Source organism: Mauremys reevesii, linkage group 5, assembly GCF_016161935.1.
Source record: "Mauremys reevesii isolate NIE-2019 linkage group 5, ASM1616193v1, whole genome shotgun sequence".
NCBI classification, from domain to species: domain Eukaryota; kingdom Metazoa; phylum Chordata; order Testudines; family Geoemydidae; genus Mauremys; species Mauremys reevesii.
The window spans coordinates 136290284-136307739 of NC_052627.1; the positions used below are offsets into that span (position 1 = coordinate 136290284).

General features: G+C 40.2%; 1 protein-coding gene across 7 annotated transcripts in view; it reads right to left on the bottom strand.

Moving 5' to 3' along the window:
- The window catches only part of ZNF638 (zinc finger protein 638), a 109714-nt gene that overhangs the window by 18088 nt on the left and 74170 nt on the right, over positions 1 to 17456 (bottom strand). For 6 of the 7 annotated variants that reach the window (XM_039539246.1, XM_039539243.1, XM_039539241.1 and 3 more), the window contains 9 exons: positions 15969 to 16184; positions 15818 to 15886; positions 15667 to 15735; positions 14203 to 14255; positions 11809 to 11940; positions 11504 to 11632; positions 10924 to 10965; positions 8782 to 8922; positions 5558 to 5683 (listed from right to left, as the gene is read on the bottom strand). In XM_039539246.1, the coding sequence (XP_039395180.1) occupies positions 5558 to 5683; positions 8782 to 8922; positions 10924 to 10965; positions 11504 to 11632; positions 11809 to 11940; positions 14203 to 14255; positions 15667 to 15735; positions 15818 to 15886; positions 15969 to 16184 (977 nt within the window). The remainder of the gene's footprint in view (positions 1 to 5557; positions 5684 to 8781; positions 8923 to 10923; positions 10966 to 11503; positions 11633 to 11808; positions 11941 to 14202; positions 14256 to 15666; positions 15736 to 15817; positions 15887 to 15968; positions 16185 to 17456) is intronic. The other variant, XM_039539245.1, reaches the window with a different exon arrangement.

A 17456-nucleotide genomic window follows, 5' to 3' on the forward strand; every position in this document is an offset into this window, starting at 1 on the left:
CAAAGGGGGACTCATTCTCTCCCTAATCAGGTGACCCACTACAGGCACTTCCCTCTCCTACCCAGCTATGCATAACAGAACTCTGAAGCACTGGAAAGTACACCTACAAAGTAGAGATTTTTGATTGTGGGGTGAAAATTGTAAGGCCCTATTCACATAGATTAGAAAAGTGCTAGATAAAAGCATGTTTAAAGGACAATATCAGTTCTAACTTAGAACCAAACAATGTAGGTGTTGTAACAGCATCTTTTTTACAACACCTAATATAAATATTTCCAAATGTTTTAAAAATATCAATAGAAATGTAATAAAAATAGATGATGCTCCCCTGCATTGCAAACAAACAATGTGGTATTGGGCTAGTACATGAGAACATGAAAGTAAACTGATTTTCAGTTTTAAGATGACAAATACAAGATGTAAACGAGTAAAAAGTTAAAATGTTAAGACTTTCAGCTTTAATAACTTTAGATGTTACTAGTATCATAGGTAAGGAATTTTTTTTATATCAAATGGGTTTTAACATGAATGTTCATTTAAGCATGGTTGCTGCTAACAATGTTGATATACGTTGCTTTCATGAGGCTAGAAGATGTAGTAACAATATTCTATGTCCACACCTATATGCCATCTTCAGATGTATGGACTGTACACATATAGGTGTTTACATTAGACAAGTTAGTATTCATACCACAACAGCCACCAAATGGTGAAACACCATCAGCATCACCCACTTACATAGGCATGGCTCAAGACATTTTTACCACTGTGTCAAACATATAGGCTTAGGCGTTTTCACTACTGTCAAGACCACCTGCAGGTTTTCATAACAGTGGTAAAAACGCCTGAGCCCTATCTACCCAACTGCTTGTATGCTGATGTTGCCATGTTGTTGGAGACTGTTGCTGCTATATGGACACTAGTTTTTCCCTTGTATCGTCCAAAGCACAGAGGAGGGAAAAAATACTGCTCTGAAACCAAAGAGTGCTGGAAGCTGCTCTTTGTTTGCACTGAGCTCTAATTTGGTTAAACATGTATTGTAACAAAGCCATGTGATCTGGTGCTGAACAAGATATGGGCAATGGTTACAGAAAGCACATTTGCATCTTACAATGCATCTGAAGGAGTGGCCCTTGGGTGCTGTTGTCTGGACTGTACTGTGGCTACTTGGATGACACAGGAGTTCAGGACAGGGTGGGAGAATAAGAACTCAGCTTCCTTAGCCATGAAAAAGCACTGCTTATCTGCCCTCTTGGAGGTAGGAACACAGGCAGCTGGTGTATGCTGTACCAGTTCTTGCTCATTCCAGTATGGCCTCGTTCAATGGGAGTGCTACTTGACTGGATCCCATAAGCTAGAGGACGACCAAGAGTGTGTGTTGTGGGTCCTGGACCTCCTATAAGGTAATTTGGAGCTGTTCTGCCACTCTCTGAAGCAGCTCTTTGAATTGTCTGTGGTTGTCCAGAGGAGACAGAGGCTGGAGCAACTGCCTCATTGGGCAAGAAAGATGATACACCTGTCAGTTCGGGTGGCATCAGCAGATTTGGGTAATTTTCCTTTTCTTCCATAGGCTCAGGAGGTTCCAACCAGAGGCTGCAGTGAGAGGTTCACCAGACCTGAATATCTGAATTGCTCGGCCCATGGCTGGGACTACCATATTAATCCAGCATGTCACCTTAGTTTCCTCAGCATCCTGCGTATCATGGGGATCGGGCATAAGTTCCCAGGGTATAAGAAAGGCATCTGACATGGAGCCCAGACTGGAGCTCCTTCTGGAGCAGAACACCTGGCCTTCCTTGTACAGGTCTGTGGCAAACCGGTCTATTGATGGGTATCCTCACTTGTGAAAGATGCTCTAAAACAGTGGATCCATGGTCAACCATTCAGTTGTTTGAGAGCTGTCTGCTGAAGTAACCTACTAGTGAGTTCTTAATGCCTGAAAGATTCAAGGCCACAGGCTTGGATGCCAAAATGAGGAGAAAAAAAGATCCTAGGTGGTTCTGCTATGCTCAGTGGTGGCATCAAATTTGCTGCTGGGAGGAAAATGCTCAATGGAAGGGGTGAAGGATTGTCTGCACTGGAACCTCTGCTCCTTCCTTGGTGGTTCTAACGTCCTCTCAAGGTTGTAGTCGTACTAAGCAGAGGAACACTGACTGAGGGCGCTTAGGTCTTGCTTGCTTCCTTCATTCTTGGGGCTGGGAAATACAGGACCCGGGGAATAGGACAGCCTGGAGTCCTTCAATTAACAGAGGGCCTCACTGGTCTTTGAATTGGTCACTTCCCTTTGAGGGAAGGTCTTTGATTGGGATTTGAATTTCCCTGGTTATCCCCCATGGCTAGAGCCAAGGTGACTGTCTCTGTACCACAGGTACAGTCATGGAGCATGCCATTGCATATGATGCATCTAGTGCTGCTTATAGGGAAGTGCAGGCTACCAGCAAGCTGCTGCCCCTCATTCTTTATAAAGCAGAACCTCAGAGTTATGAACACCAGAGTTACGTACTGACCAGTCAACTGCACACCTCCTTTGGAACTGGAAATAGGCAATCAGGCAGCAGCAGAGATTAAAAAAAGCAAATACAGTACAGTACTGTGTTAAATGTAAAGTTCTAAAAAAATAAACGGAAAGCAGCATTTTTCTTTTGCATAGTAAAGTTTCAAAGCTGTATTAAGTCAATGTTCAGATGCAAACTTTTGAAAGAACCATGTTTTGTTCAGAGTTAGAAACATTTCAGTTACGAACAACCTCCATTCCCAAGGTGTTTGTAACTCTGAGGTTCTACTGTAGATCTGAACTCTTCCCTATGTTCCAGAGGAAATCTGTACACACACTGAGATAGCTTGTCCCAGAGTAAATCATTAAATTTTGTGAGAAGCATGTGGTAATTGGCTACTCACATTTAGAGACTAGCAGACAAGTAGGACTTTAAGTACAATTAAGTCCAGTTTTTTAGCATGTGTACCCCTAGGTGTTAATGTGAGAGGCCCTTGTTGCTATAGCAGCTCTCTAGAAATCCAAACAAAAGAACATGGCAGTGAGTGAGAATAAGTTGACTAGAATCTCCTGAAGAGACTTCTGAACCTTTTGTCTGCATGCATGGATGTGGCTTGAATTGATGCTGAGTCTGCTACAGGTCCTTTATAGGCTCAAAGAGTCCCTCATTTGTAGGCATGGCAAGCCTGCCAGGCCCGGAAGGGAGTACAACATCCAGCAGTTTATGTGATTTCTCGTGTACCATATTTAACATCTCAAGTGTATTGAGTGCTTCTGCCATGCATTTAATAAGATCTTGGAACACCTTACAATCGTCAACTGACAAAGATGTTGAGGGGTTCATTGCCTCATCAGGGAGGATGAAGAAATTGCAGCTGAGATTGTTCTCCCTTGTCCACCTGATCTTCACTGCTCTCTTCTTGTCTCTCAAACTATACTAAAAGACCTGGCTAGGATGGCCTATGCTACTTCTTGGCAGAAAGGGATCTAAACCTGGAAGGAGGCACAGCAGTCACTGGCTTGCAGGAATGCGGTTGCACACCGCAGGATGCCAATAGGGCCAATGCTGTTAGGCATATGTACACCAGACCCAGAGGAGGAGACCAGTGGAGCTGTTCTCTGGCAGCTATACCGTTTCCTTTTGACAGACCAGTCCTTGCAGACTTTCCCAGATTCTTTCATGGAAATCACAGTGGGAGAGGGAGGGGGAGATCAGTCCCTACTGTGCACCAAAAGAGAGGAGGAAAAGGAGTATGCCTCCTCCAAAGTTTGGGCTGTTCTTTCAGGCATACTAGCATGCTCTAATGTCCACTCTACTTCAGAGGGAGATGGAGTCGGTACTTCTGATACCTCTCTTGCCTGTGGTCCAAGGTCATCAATGCCAGAATGGAGACGGATGACCAAGGCCTGTTGGTTGATGTAGCACAGGAGCTCTGGATGGAATCTTGGCTCACCAAGCTGTTCACTGGGAGGGACTGACCGGAGGACCAAGGTTTAGCCATGTTCTTCCTTTTGGGGTACAGAGAGGCTTGCACAGGGCGCTCCATGAGGAACAATTTTAGGCAGGCCTTTCTATTTTTCCAAGTCCGATTAGAGTAGGAGTGACATATGGCACATTGCTAAGGAATATATCCCTCTCCTACACAAAAGAGGCAATTGAAATGTCTGTTGCAAAGCAGCACTGAAGCATCACACGAGGGGCAGGTTTTGAATCCAAGGGATTTCGCTTTTGCCATATTGTGCAAGTCCACATATAAGGGAATGGGGAAGGGTCCAGCCTAAGAACTAAATAACCGATTGAACAAGTTTTGTTTCTTGCCTACAAGCAAGACGACTAACATTTAATTAAATTTACTAGCAATACAAGTAATTAACACTAATAGCAGCACAGTGCACAGAGAAGCAGGTGGACACTGCAGAGGTTCAGTCTCGCTGTCTGGTGCAGTAAGGAGGAACTGGGCCTGCTCTGCCTTTTATACCCTCAGGTGCAGGAGATGCAAGGACATCTAGGGCACAGGCATGGCCCCAGACATTACTAGCCAAAAGAATCAGATTGTGTGTGCATGAGGTGAATGCACACCAACGGTAGGATCCAAGTAGAGTACAACTCAAAAAAGAATCCTTATCTACCCCAAGACTACCAAAAAGCTCAATTTTGTTTTTAAATACTTCGAATCTGGCTGATCACATGGATTATTCAAAGCCTCATTCTGAGTGACCAGTTAGCCTATGATGATGTCACAGTTGTGTATGAACTCCCAGCAGTGAACAACTGGGACTGCATGACTCAACAAAAAATTCCTACACCCCTGTTAAATGGGGGTGGGAAGGAGGGTAGGAGGAATGGAGAGAGGTTAATGTGAAGACCAAAATAAAATCATCTTATGGGGACACGGTGGAGAGAGGCAGCGGGAAATGTGCAGCCGGAGAGTGGGGGGAAGATTAAGTTCTAAACTGATCCTTCTCTCTCCTAAACTGCTAAGCTTTCACGTCAGCCGTAATTTGCAGTGCTTTCAGCCATATTCAGTAATTTTCTCTTGTAAAAGATAAATTTGGGCGCTGTTCAATACTCCAAAGTTAGTTTTTATAAAAGAAAGTAACTTAAGTGGCTGCTGGCCCACAAACTGATGCTCAAACAACAGTTGGTTGGGGTATTTTAGGGGAGGAGGAGGAGGCTGAAAAAGATCAGTGAACCTTAAAACTAAGTATTTTCAAAATAGTAGGGAAAAGATGCTTCTAACCATTTTTCTATTATTTTCCTCTTAACCCTTTGATAGAAGCTACTTTAATAGGGGGAAGAGATTCCATAAAAGAGCAAATTAAGCAGCAGTACTGTAATCTCAATATGCTATTCTAGGATGCACATTAGTAGATTGTTGGAACATTTTTCTAGTAGCTGTAGGTACTCAAACTTTGGCTTTGACTCTCAGTGTACCTGAGGTTCATGACTCCAAAGTAATGTGTGCCAACAAGACTGGGGTTTACTTTCGTTTAGCAAAAGGCTAGACAGCCCACAAATGCAAAAAAAGATAAGTTGTCTAACCAAAAAGACAATGGTCTTACCTCTGCAAGTTCTCTCCTTGGTGATAGCATACAAGTCAGTGTATTTTCACCCATGTTATACGGGTATTGTTTTAGGAAGCAGCACATTGATTTAGCTGAGTCAGGACTATCTAGCTGAAGAATTGCCTTTAAAAAAATGTAAAAAATTAGCACATGGATTTATTTATTCTATTTTGAACGCATAATTAATAAATAAAGCCAACACTTTTCTAAGTAACAATACTGGTTAGGTTTGTTTTCCTTAGCTGAGAGCACCAACATAGGTTTACTAAAGTGACGTTGCTATTGCATCTGGCTTATTTCCTCAGCTGTACTGATATTTCTAAGATCTTTTCAACTTTTTTTTTAAATTACCTTAAAAAAAAAAGACAAGGTAGGTGAGGTAGTATCTTTCACTGGAGCAACTTCTGTGGGTGAAAGAAGCTTTTGAGCTACACAGAGCTCTTCTTTAGATCTGGGAAAGCTACTCAGAATATCACAGCTAAATACAAGGTGGAATAAACTGTTTAGCACAAGTAGTCACCACATATTCTAAGATATCATTAAAGGTGAAATGGTCCATTAAAACCTCTGCAATCATGAGACCAAAAAAAGAGGGGTTGGTGGGTTACAGATTGTTGTAATAAGCCATGAATCCAGTGTTTTTATTAAGACCATCCCATTCCCTTTGGGGCACCTGGCGTTGGCCACTGTCGGAAGACAGAATACCGAGCTAGATGGACCTTTGGTCTGACCCAGTATGGCCATTCTTATGTTCTATGTAAAAGGACAGCATTGCTCCCCACGTCAAATATTTACAAGGCAATGGACACCTCTCAGATATCCACCCCAAACTCATCCATTTAATTCTTACCCATAACAATTTTACATTTAACAACTAACACTTTGTCCAAACCATGGGAAAAGCCACAGGTACTAGGATGGTTACCCAACATGCCAACCTCTTCATGTATGTAGCGTTGTTGTAGCAGTGTTAGGCCCAGGATATTAGAGAGACATGGTGGGTGAGGTAATACCTTTTATTGAACCAACTTCTGTTGATCAGAGAGACAAGCTTTCGAGCTACACAGAGTTCTTCCTCAGATCTGGGAAAGGTACTTAGAGAACTGTGTTTAGCTATGACACTCAGTACCTTTCCCAAACCTCAAGAAGAGCTCTGTGTAGTTCAAATGCTTGTCTCTTTCACCAGCAGAAGCTGGTTCAATAAAATATATTACTTCACCCACCCTTGTCTCTCTCACCTCTCCACAGGCCACTTTGAGGAAGAATTTCTGAACTAACCACAACACCAAAGATATAGCTCAGAAACATCGATATTTTAATCCTCTGGATAAACGACCTGAACTCCCTCACAGATTTCAACCACAACTTCAACAACCACCACCCATCCATCAAACTCTCTCTAGAACACTCTCGAATTAGCATCAACTTCCCAGACACCACAATCAGCTTCAAGAACAGAACCCTACAAACAACTATATACAAGAAACCTACGGATCACCACACTTACCTTCACAGATTCAACTACAGCCAGGTACTCAGACACCACCGAATATGTTCCAAGAAGAAAGTCCAGAATACACACCTTAACACACTCAAAATCACCTTTGCCAAACAAGGACACTGCACCAGAGAAGTAGATCACATCAAGGAATGTGCCACTCAAATACCCAGAGAACCTGCTTCAACATGGGGAAAAACCCTCTGTAAGCATACCCCTATCTGTTACTTACCACCCCACACTGGAACATATAAAGGGTATCATTAAACAATTACAACACATACTCGATGGAGAGCCACACCCTGAAAGAAATCTTTTCTGAACCTCCTCTTTTGGACTTGAAGCAACCCCTCAACCTTGCCAAGCTCATCAGATCCTGCAACAACAGATGTAAAACCTGCAGCCATATCTCCACTTCTACAATGATCATTCCCGCCCCCCCCAACTGTCAATATCCAGGGTCCTCCACATAGAATCATAGAAAAATAGGACTGGAAGGGACCAACAGGTCATCCTGCACTGCCTATCACAAGATGTGGCGTATCTCATTAAGTGCCCTAAGTACCCCAATACAACTATGTGGGTGAAACCAGACAATTGCTATGCTCTCAAATGAACTTGCACAGAAAAATAATAAAGACAAAAGCTCCCTATCAACCTTGAGTGAACACTTTTCACCATATTATCAACTCTATATTGGACCTCTAAGTCCTTGTCCCTAAAGGAAACCAGAACACCACCTTCAAAAGATGAGCCTGGGAGCTTAAATTCATAACTTTGCGAAACATTAAAAAAATCACGGTCTCAGGCCAGGTCTATGCTATACACTTACTTTGATATAACTACGTCACTCAAGGGTGTGAAAAATCCACACACCTGAGTGACAGTTATACCAGTGCAAATATTTGTAATAAAAAATAAATATAAAGTGAGCACTGTACACTTTGTATTCTGTGTTGTAATTGAAATCAATATATTTGAAAATGTAGAAAACATGCAAAAATATTTAAATAAATGGTATTCTATTATTTAACAGTGTAATTAATCGTGATTAATTTTTTTAATCGCACAATTAATCGCTTGACAGCCCTAATTAAAACATCAAACAAGAGACTTGAATAAGAAAACAAGATAAAATGTTTCATGCTACTGATTAGAGTAGTGGCTGTTTTAGTAATTTTAAAATATAAAAAATTAAAATGTAAAATAAAATATAAATATAAAATACACAAAGATAAACAATTAAAAATGTCAAAATCAAAACATTTTTTGTTTAGAAAAACCAAAATGACTGGCTGTCTAAACGATTTTTCAAAATTTTAATTCTGTGGGAAATTCTAAAAAAATCCATCTTTTGTTCTGAAACAGAAGAAAAGTTTTTCCAAAATTTTGGAATTTCCCTGTGGAATGGGAAGTTTGGGTTTCTACCAGCTTTACCTCTAAATTTCCCATCTTCAAAGGCACATATTTTGGTGGCTGTCTTTCTTGATAACTCAATTCCTTTTTCTTCCAAGCCTACTGAAACTATTCCTGAACCAGCCGGAGTAGGTTGCAACATATACCACTCCTTTTCTCTTTGATGCAAGCAGCACTGGTTCATAGCAACAATGGGCAAAATCAAGGACCCAAATTTTAATCTTCAATCTCTTGAATAGCAGCATATGTTGCTAATGAGAGATTATCAGGTCAGATAACACACCAAGATTAATATATATACATTTACCTTCTTTTTATTCTTCAACACAACATAGTGATCCACTTTCCCAAATCGAAGTCCCACGCAAACTACTTCAAGTTCTGTGTATCCATCGTCTGGTAAATTACCAAGATGCACAAACTGATTATATAAAGTTTCTGTATTTACCTAAAAGAAAAGCACAAAAACTGAAATTCAGAATATTGTATTGAACTGGTAAATACAGAAAAATTACTGAGACAATCCTGTCATATCTGAAGAGAAAAAAATATTCATATACATCTTTTTACTCCGAGTTCAATTTCAATTTAGAATATTCAGTGAACCACAGCATGACTTCTATAAGAGTACTCCAGAAGAACTCTGCCTTCATCCTTTAACAGCTCATATTTTCAGAATTTCAACTTTGGTATACAAGGCCACATCCCAAAACAGTAAGAACTTCTCACTCCTGGGGGAAGGGAGAAGGGAGGAGAGAGAACACTTACAACCTGTCACCTCAACTCTTGGCTGGAAAGGGATTTTATTTCTTGGGCAAATAAACCTATTTATCTTCTGGTATTTCTTTGTCTTTGAATCATTCAACAGTCAAATGTGGGCTTACTCTGAAATTTGAGCTGCAACCTGTCTAAACCAAATTTCCTCCTTCTCAAGGTTTGTGTCTAAAGACTGCCAAGCCCTTTCTTTAATGTGGAAAATTATTTTAGGAATTGGCCCATGTTAAAGCACAGTAGAGGGTTCCTCCTATTCAAAGATTAATATATAACAAATAGGAAGCTGAAGATTTGCTAAAGAGATGAAAATTGATCCAACTACTGGTCAGAATGCTCAAAAGGTTTCTATCTGCTCCATACATGGAGTCACTAATATGCCAGTTGCACAAGTTTTAGTAGATTACTGTGATGAAATGGGAATTTTCTGTAGTATTTTATGAATTCTATGTGTACCTCAGTTTCCCCTTTCCACTTGGGGACAGGGAGGATTATGTTTGCTCTCAAGGCCAACTAAGGGTACGTCTACACTACCCGCCGGATAGCGATCAGTCTATCGGGGATCGATTTATCGCCTGTAGTGTAGACGCGATAAATTGATCCCCAACCGCTCTCCCGTCGACTGGAGCCTCAGTGTGCTGCGAGGATGCGAAATAAGTAATTTTAATTTGATTTAAGATACATCAACTTCAGCTATGCTATTCTCGTAGCTGAAGTTGCGTATCTTAGATCGATCCCCGCCCAACACCACCACAGTGTAGACCAGGCCTAAGAGACATAGGCATGTGGGGATCATCTCCCTGCCTGGGTGGATAAAGGGCCATAAAGGAACCCAGATCAACAAGGGGACCTGAGAGACAATGAAAGCTCCAAAGACTCAGATTTCCCTGTACCTCTCAGCAGGGAAGCTGAACAGAGACCCCAGCTTGAAGTGGGGGCTTAAGAGTCAGCTTCTGAAAGAAGCTTGGAGCTCTCTCTCACCCAGGAACTAAGGAAGGAAGTCAGAGAGAGAGAGACAGAGCCTGAAAATGGAGTTCACTACAGCATGGCTAGTGCTCTGGGCTGACCAAAACGGATTATGCTTTAACCTTCATTTCTCTATGCTAACCTAAGGACATACTATACTGCCTTCCAGTTGACTAATAAACCCTACTGGTTTGAAAGCGCTGTATGAGTGCCACTGTAAATACTTGGTGAGGTGCATTAATCCCTGAATAGTGTACAAGTCTCTCAAGAGTTCATCTCAGTTGGACTCACTGAACTACAATGGCTGGCAGTTATAGAGCTTTATTAAAGCTGAGGGAGGGCAAGTGTGTGGGGAGAGAGAGAGAGAAGGAGGCTCTCCCAGGACTCCTATTAAACGCTTATTACCTGCACTCATTCATAGTGTGTATATAAATAAAGTGTATGATTACTCAGTCCACTTCTTGCTTCTTGTTGGTCTATGAGCTCTCCTACTGACTACAGGACTTCTAATTAAATAAAAAGTGTAGTAATAAAAAAAAGTAGTGTCTTCTGTTTCTAATGTTAATTTTTAATATTTTTATTTAATGGAATGCAACATTTACAAAAATGTTATTAATTTTGATAGCACTCAGTGTAGCAGCTACACTCCCAAATTGTAAAAATTAGCAAATGGCTAAATTACTGACCAATTTTTAAAAAGTCTCTAACTTACCTTCGAGTTGGCATCTTTAATAATAGCAGTAAATATAGCTTCCTAGAAAGAAGAGACAGGGTGTTAAGGTTTCTGAACTTTAGAAGATGGTTGGTATGGCTGCATGTAATTGGAAGGCACACCATCCCACTATTCCTACCAATAATATATCGAAACAGAACCTGAAAAATTAAGATTGGGGCAACCTTTCCGAAGTTCATGAGTTTGGTATTGCCAACCTTTCTCTCAAATTACTTTCATTATGATCTTCACATTCTTTTTGCCAAACAAAAATTCTGTCTACAACGGTATTCACTAAAATACTTGATAATGAAAAAGAAACACTAGGAAAGTAGTAGAGTTGAATTTTAAAATAGGATATACCCAAAGGGTTATAGAGAACCTATATTAATGTGCCCAGGAAAGAGAGGAGGCAGGGCATACAATCAACGTAACAATAACTTAATATCCATTAGGTCCCTGCTGTTTCAAGTAGAGAGAAGTCATCCAGACTGGCAGGAAGGTACTATAAAAATGGATGTTCAGTAACTGCAGTATTCTTAAATAGAAAAAAAAACTGCTTCATATTTCATTTGCTTACCTCATCTTTTATATTCTTGTATTCTGGTGCCATACTAATGCAAAGCTGATTTCCATCCACTGACATTGGGAAGCAGGTATAAAATTTAACCATGGAATCTGCAGATTTTTGATTTATTTCCAGATATGCCTTTTAAACAAAAGAGAAGAAGTCTAAGTGGCCTTACAAAGCACAATAAAAAGGTAGAACTATTGTGTTCCCTTTAAGTTATTTCAACATCTGAACTTGTTACAAATTTCTTTGAGAGCTTCTTTAGGTGATGATGATATACCAGAAAACTTTTTTCTAAATACCAATTACAATACCTTTTTATGAGAAGACAAAATTAAAACATCTTTCAGTCCTCCAAATGGCTTTGTTAGGTTGGAAACTTCCTCAACAGAATATCCTTTATCAGGTAAGTTTGAAATAAGAACAACACACATGTCATCAAGTTCCTGCAAACAAAGCAAGGTACAGATTTTCACTAATCCTTGCTTCTACTCTAAATCAACTGTCAGCCTTTCTGTATTTAATTCTCATTGTTTATCTTAAAAGTGCACGTATTATTCTCAGATAAAAACGACATTAAACTGGAGTGAAGTCTGAATACATAGAAGATATTTAAGAATAAAATTACGGTGATGCTGTAATTATCTCAAAAGCAAGCATTACTAACCGAGAAAATTCAGAATTAAGATGATTTCAAATATGTTAGAGTATGGAAAAACACAGAGCACCCAAATCACCTTTATTCTGCCCTGTATTGATGCCATGTAATAACCATGATTAGTGCACAGTAAGGTTTGCAGTCTCAGATTAGATTAAATCAATTTCTGAATACACACTAGATTTTTCCTGAATTTCCTGGGTTTCTAATGCTTGTTTCTGGAATCATTACAGCATTCCTGTAATGATTTATGAACTTCATCTTTGTGGGGGGGGGTTTAATGTTACTGGATGATACTTCTAACTATTATGAAGATATGTGGCACTGACTCCAAGCCTTTATTATTTTGTTGTTGTTTTTTTTAAACTTTTAGGGCCAGATGCACCAGGACACACTGGCTGCTTTATGTCACTCTGGAATAGCACAAAGCAGTCAGTGTACTAGCCAGTCCCCCGTCCCCTCCCCCAAACTTCCACACATGCATACACACATCCCAGTTTTCTCTTCTCTCCCTTCCCATAAATGTCCTTGCACACCATCCACAAATAGCTTCCCTCCTCCTCTTTTTTCTTTTTATAGAGCAGATATGGGTAGTTTTTAAAAAGAAATGTTTAGGATTGTCAGTCATTTTTTACTATTATTCTCCACAAAACTTCTCCTTCAGAATGAGTCAATGAATAATATTCTTCTACAGAGATTCTCACAAATTACCCTCTTTCAAAATGGCTGCAACTCCTACAGTTCTCAGTTAATGTGAGCTACAGGATTGTAATTAGCAGAATGACCTTCAAATTGGCCACTGCCTCCTAGTTCCAAATGAGACCGAAGCCAAGCTGCCTCAGGGAAGATGGTGAGTAGTAGGACACCATCTTCAACCCGTGCAGAAGGAGAGGCTCTCCGTTATGAAGTGCAAAAAAGAACCATTAATCCTAAAACAAAATCTTGATATATAGCCAATGCACAAGATTTTAAGTGGAGTTAACTGTAGGGAAATTTGAAAGGTCTACATTCTTCCACTATTAAGATAATTTGTTACATAAAAATGGCCTGACACAAGATGCTGAATTTCTCAAAAGACACATTTAATTAATTTAAACTGAAACTAATTAACCGATTTACTTGTAATTTCTCAGAAAATTCATTCTGTGCTCAAAGAGCAAGTGTTATAATTTTCAAGAGGATATACTCTATTCTTCATAAAAAAGTGGTTAAATTCCTGCTTTCAGAATAAAACTCAACTCATCCTTAACTATGGATATGTGAGTGGCACTGCTGTAATTTGTTAAGACTGCCAGTGTGTGCTAAGGGCACTGACCCACCCTAAGGAGTTTACACTCTAGCATGGCTAGTCAAAGAATCTTAGTCGAAGAATGTGGTAAGTCAGAGGGTCTCTATAACGAGGTGATAGCATCATATTACTGACATGAGTTAACATTTGTGGGCATCATGTAAGCAGTGAGTTTTAGAGAGGGGATTGGACTGAAGAGGGTGGCTGCCTAGACTAATAAGGATGAGGGGTCAGGAGGGAGTTCCTGGCAAGCAGAAGGGCATGAAAGAGGGTACAAAAATGAGAACACGCTCTATAAAAGTTCTCAGGCTCTGGTCTGTAGACCACCAGCAGATACATGGAAGCTTTCCTGTTGGCCTATAGAATTAAACTTTTGAGAACCAAGGTGGAGCAGGGAAAGAGTTGGAGGAAAAGTGGCCCATAAGAAAGTCTCTCCCTTTCCAACTGGACTGCAGAATGAAGAGTTGGACACTCATTGCTCTGTAACCTATATACATATTGAGAAAGAGCAAGACCATAACACTGATTGTAAAAATTACTCATTTACACATCTGTCTCTCTCTCACAGAGACTGTCCAATTCTGGGGAAAGATGACGTGAAATCTGCAGAAGTTTCTTTGCTGGCCCTGTATATATTATGCATATAAACGGAAAACCTGAGGTTCTGGTAATGTCTACACAGGTATCTTTCACCAACATTGAATTCGTACTTGAAAAATATTTACAGAGTCAAATAATTTTGGTTTGAATGTGAAACCTGACCTTGCTAGCTGGATCATTTGGTTCTTCGCTCTTTGTAGTCTCTCCAGTAGCTTCTGGCGGGGGGGGAAAAAAAGGAGGAGTAGGCGGAGGGATGTTTACGTTAGTGTATCTTTAAACACCATACAAGTATTTATATATTCAGGGAATCCCCATATAAAAAACAGGCACTAAAGGCCCCCAACAGCTGAGGATTTGAGGGCAGGATGGGTCAGAGCTCTGCTGGGGATGAATGGTTGCCTGAAATGTCTAAGACAGTGGTTCTCAACCACTGTCAAAATATTCTCATGCAAATGATCACTTGCTTAACTGTGCCATTTTAAGATGTATAGTTTCAATCCTTCTGAAGGCAATTTTCAAAGTGATAGAAAATACTGAGATGTCTTCATTTACTGGACATGGAGAACATTACACTGGTGGTACATACATGTAACAACTGGAATTACAAGTCAAATTTATTCAGAAAGAATAGTTTTTAATAGCAATAGTACTTTGCACTTGAAAAAATGCCATTGTCTGAGGAGCTCACCATATGTTGTAGGCACTATGGCCCTGTCCATATAACAAGCATATTTTTGTAACCAGGTTGTTGACAATCGGCTGATCTAGTTACAAACACATCTGAGTTGTGCCCACACAAGACATCACTCATGTTTCTGTATCCTCCCCTACGAAGCTGCCTAATTGTGTTTATATCAGTGCACTCTGCAAAAAGTATGTGCAGCTATCTCATGGAGTTTCTGAAGACGACATGGTGTCCAGAAAAAATGCAGACAGAGCAGCATCATAACATACAGGAATGTAGTCCTGACCACAAAGTTGTGAGGGACCAACCAAATTTGCGATGCAGGCATATTAAAAGGGGGCTCATCTATATTGCAAAAATACCTGTCTTCCTGTAACTACTTCACCAACCACAAGCTACCATCAACAGCTGGCAAGGGCAGAACATTATTCGGTACATAGTAACTGAGTATTAACCATGTTTTGTGTGAATAAACCCTGGTTAGAACCAAGCACATCAGTAACTGGTTAGAACCCCAGTTATAAGAAATAATGTTATTTTAACTATTTTAAGTTAACTATTTTATTCACCCACGAAAGCTCATGCTGCAAAACTTCTGTTAGTCTATAAGGTGCCACAGGATTCTTTGCTGCTTCTACAGAACCAGACTAACACGGCTACCCCTCTGATACTTAACTATTTTAGTTAATTTTACATAGGTAAACTGAAGCACCAAGATTAAATGAGTTGGTGGGAGAGTTGGGAATAAACACAGAACACTCATGCCTTTGCTCTAACCACTTGTAAATAAATAACTCATGCTCCATTGAATACTACAAATGAAAAGTGCTATGTAAGAGGTAAGTAGTATACATCCTGAAGATGTAAATTTTCTCATTACAGTCTTTCCCAAGACCCCGCCTGCAAAATAAGTGCTTGCACGTTTTTCTCCATGAACCTACTTGAAGCATTTTCCTTCTTGGTACTTTCAGCTGTCTTCACTTCCACAGTGTTCTTGGCCTCAAGATTTTCTATACAAAAATATTCTCATTTAGTTCGCAAATATAGACAGGTTTATGACAAAAGTGAAAAACAGTTTAGACTTCAATTTACCTTTGTTGGCTACAGATTCCATAGACTGATTTGATTCCACCTCCAGAGTAGAAGTCAGTGTAATTTTCTCTACAAGAACAATTTTAAAGGAGCCATCAGATCAATAGTAACTTAACACAACGTTTTAGATAGTGTATCATTACAAACTTACCTTGCACAGCTACAGGTTTACTAATTTCTTTGGCCTCATCGTCTCCAGCTTTCTTAGGCTCTGTGGTCTTCCTAGCCTCTATAGCCTTCTTAGATTCTGTGGTCGTCTTAGTCTCCACAGCCCGCTTCGGTTCTGCGACTTTCTTAGGTTTTGCATCTTTCTTTTTGGATTCTGCAGACTTCTTAGGATCAATACGCTTCTTTTCATTAGGTTTTGCTGTGTTGGGAAAGGAAGAACAAAGCATTCATTGTTTCAGCACATTTAAATTAATTACCTAGTTTGTAAACAGAAATATATAATATAATGCATTAACAGGTGTGTTGTGAGCAAGACACGAGAAGTCATTCTTCCGCTCTACTCTGCGATGGTCACGCCTCAACTGGAGTATTGTGTCCACTTCTGGGCACCGCATTTCAAGAAAGATGTGGAGAAATTGGAGAGGGTCCAGAGAAGAGCAACAAGAATGATTAAAGGTCTTGAGAACATGACCTTTGAAGGAAGGCTGAAAGAATTGGGTTTGTTTAGTTTGGAAAAGAGAAAACTGAGAGGGGACATGATAGCAGTTTTCAGGTATCTAAAAGGGTGTCATCAGGAGGAGGGAGAAAACTTGTTCACCTTAGCCTCTAAGGATAGAGCAAGAAGCAATGGGCTTAAACTGCAGCAAGGGAGGTTTAGGTTGGACATTAGGAAAAAGTTCTTAACTGTCAGGGTGGTTAAATACTGCAATAAATTGCCTAGGGAGGTTGTGGAACCTCCATCTCTGGAGATATTTAAGAGTAGGTTAGATAAATGTCTATCAGATGGTCTAGACAGTATTTGGTCCTGCCATGAGAGCAGGGGACTGGACTCGATGACCTCTCGAGGTCCATTCCAGTCCTAGAATCTATGAATACAACTCCTGTTAGATGGATGTCTTAGGCCTTAGGGATCATCTCCAGCTCAACTTGAATGTATTTGTGATTATCTGACCCCTCCTCCCACAAAACAAAACAAAACCACCCACACTATTTTCTCATTCTTTCTGGAACAGGACATAGAACTATTTAATTGAACTCTTGATTTTTTTTTAATTTCTGTTGCTTACTTATGGACATAAGATGAATATTTGTAGGATAGATGTAATAATGTTTTCCACGCCCTAAAAACTGTCGTTTATAAGTAACAGATAAGATGTAGAGAACACAGATGTATCGGGAGGGGTGGGGTAGGGAGGTGGTCTCCTGACCTGACTCAGACACTGGTCAAAGTGAGAACTCCATCATTAACAGTCTGAGCTTAATTTCCCTGTTCTTCCATGCCCTAGACTTGACAGCTAGGCAGAAATTGCACTTCTGGGAGACATGAGACTCGGCCAAGCAACGGACACATTTAGTGTGGCCATCACCTCATAGGTATAGCTTCTTGGCAGGAGAGATAGCATCTGAAGCCTGGAAAGCCAGGCATTCCCTGCCAGGAAGACAAGGCTCCACAAGGAGAAAAAAATTATTC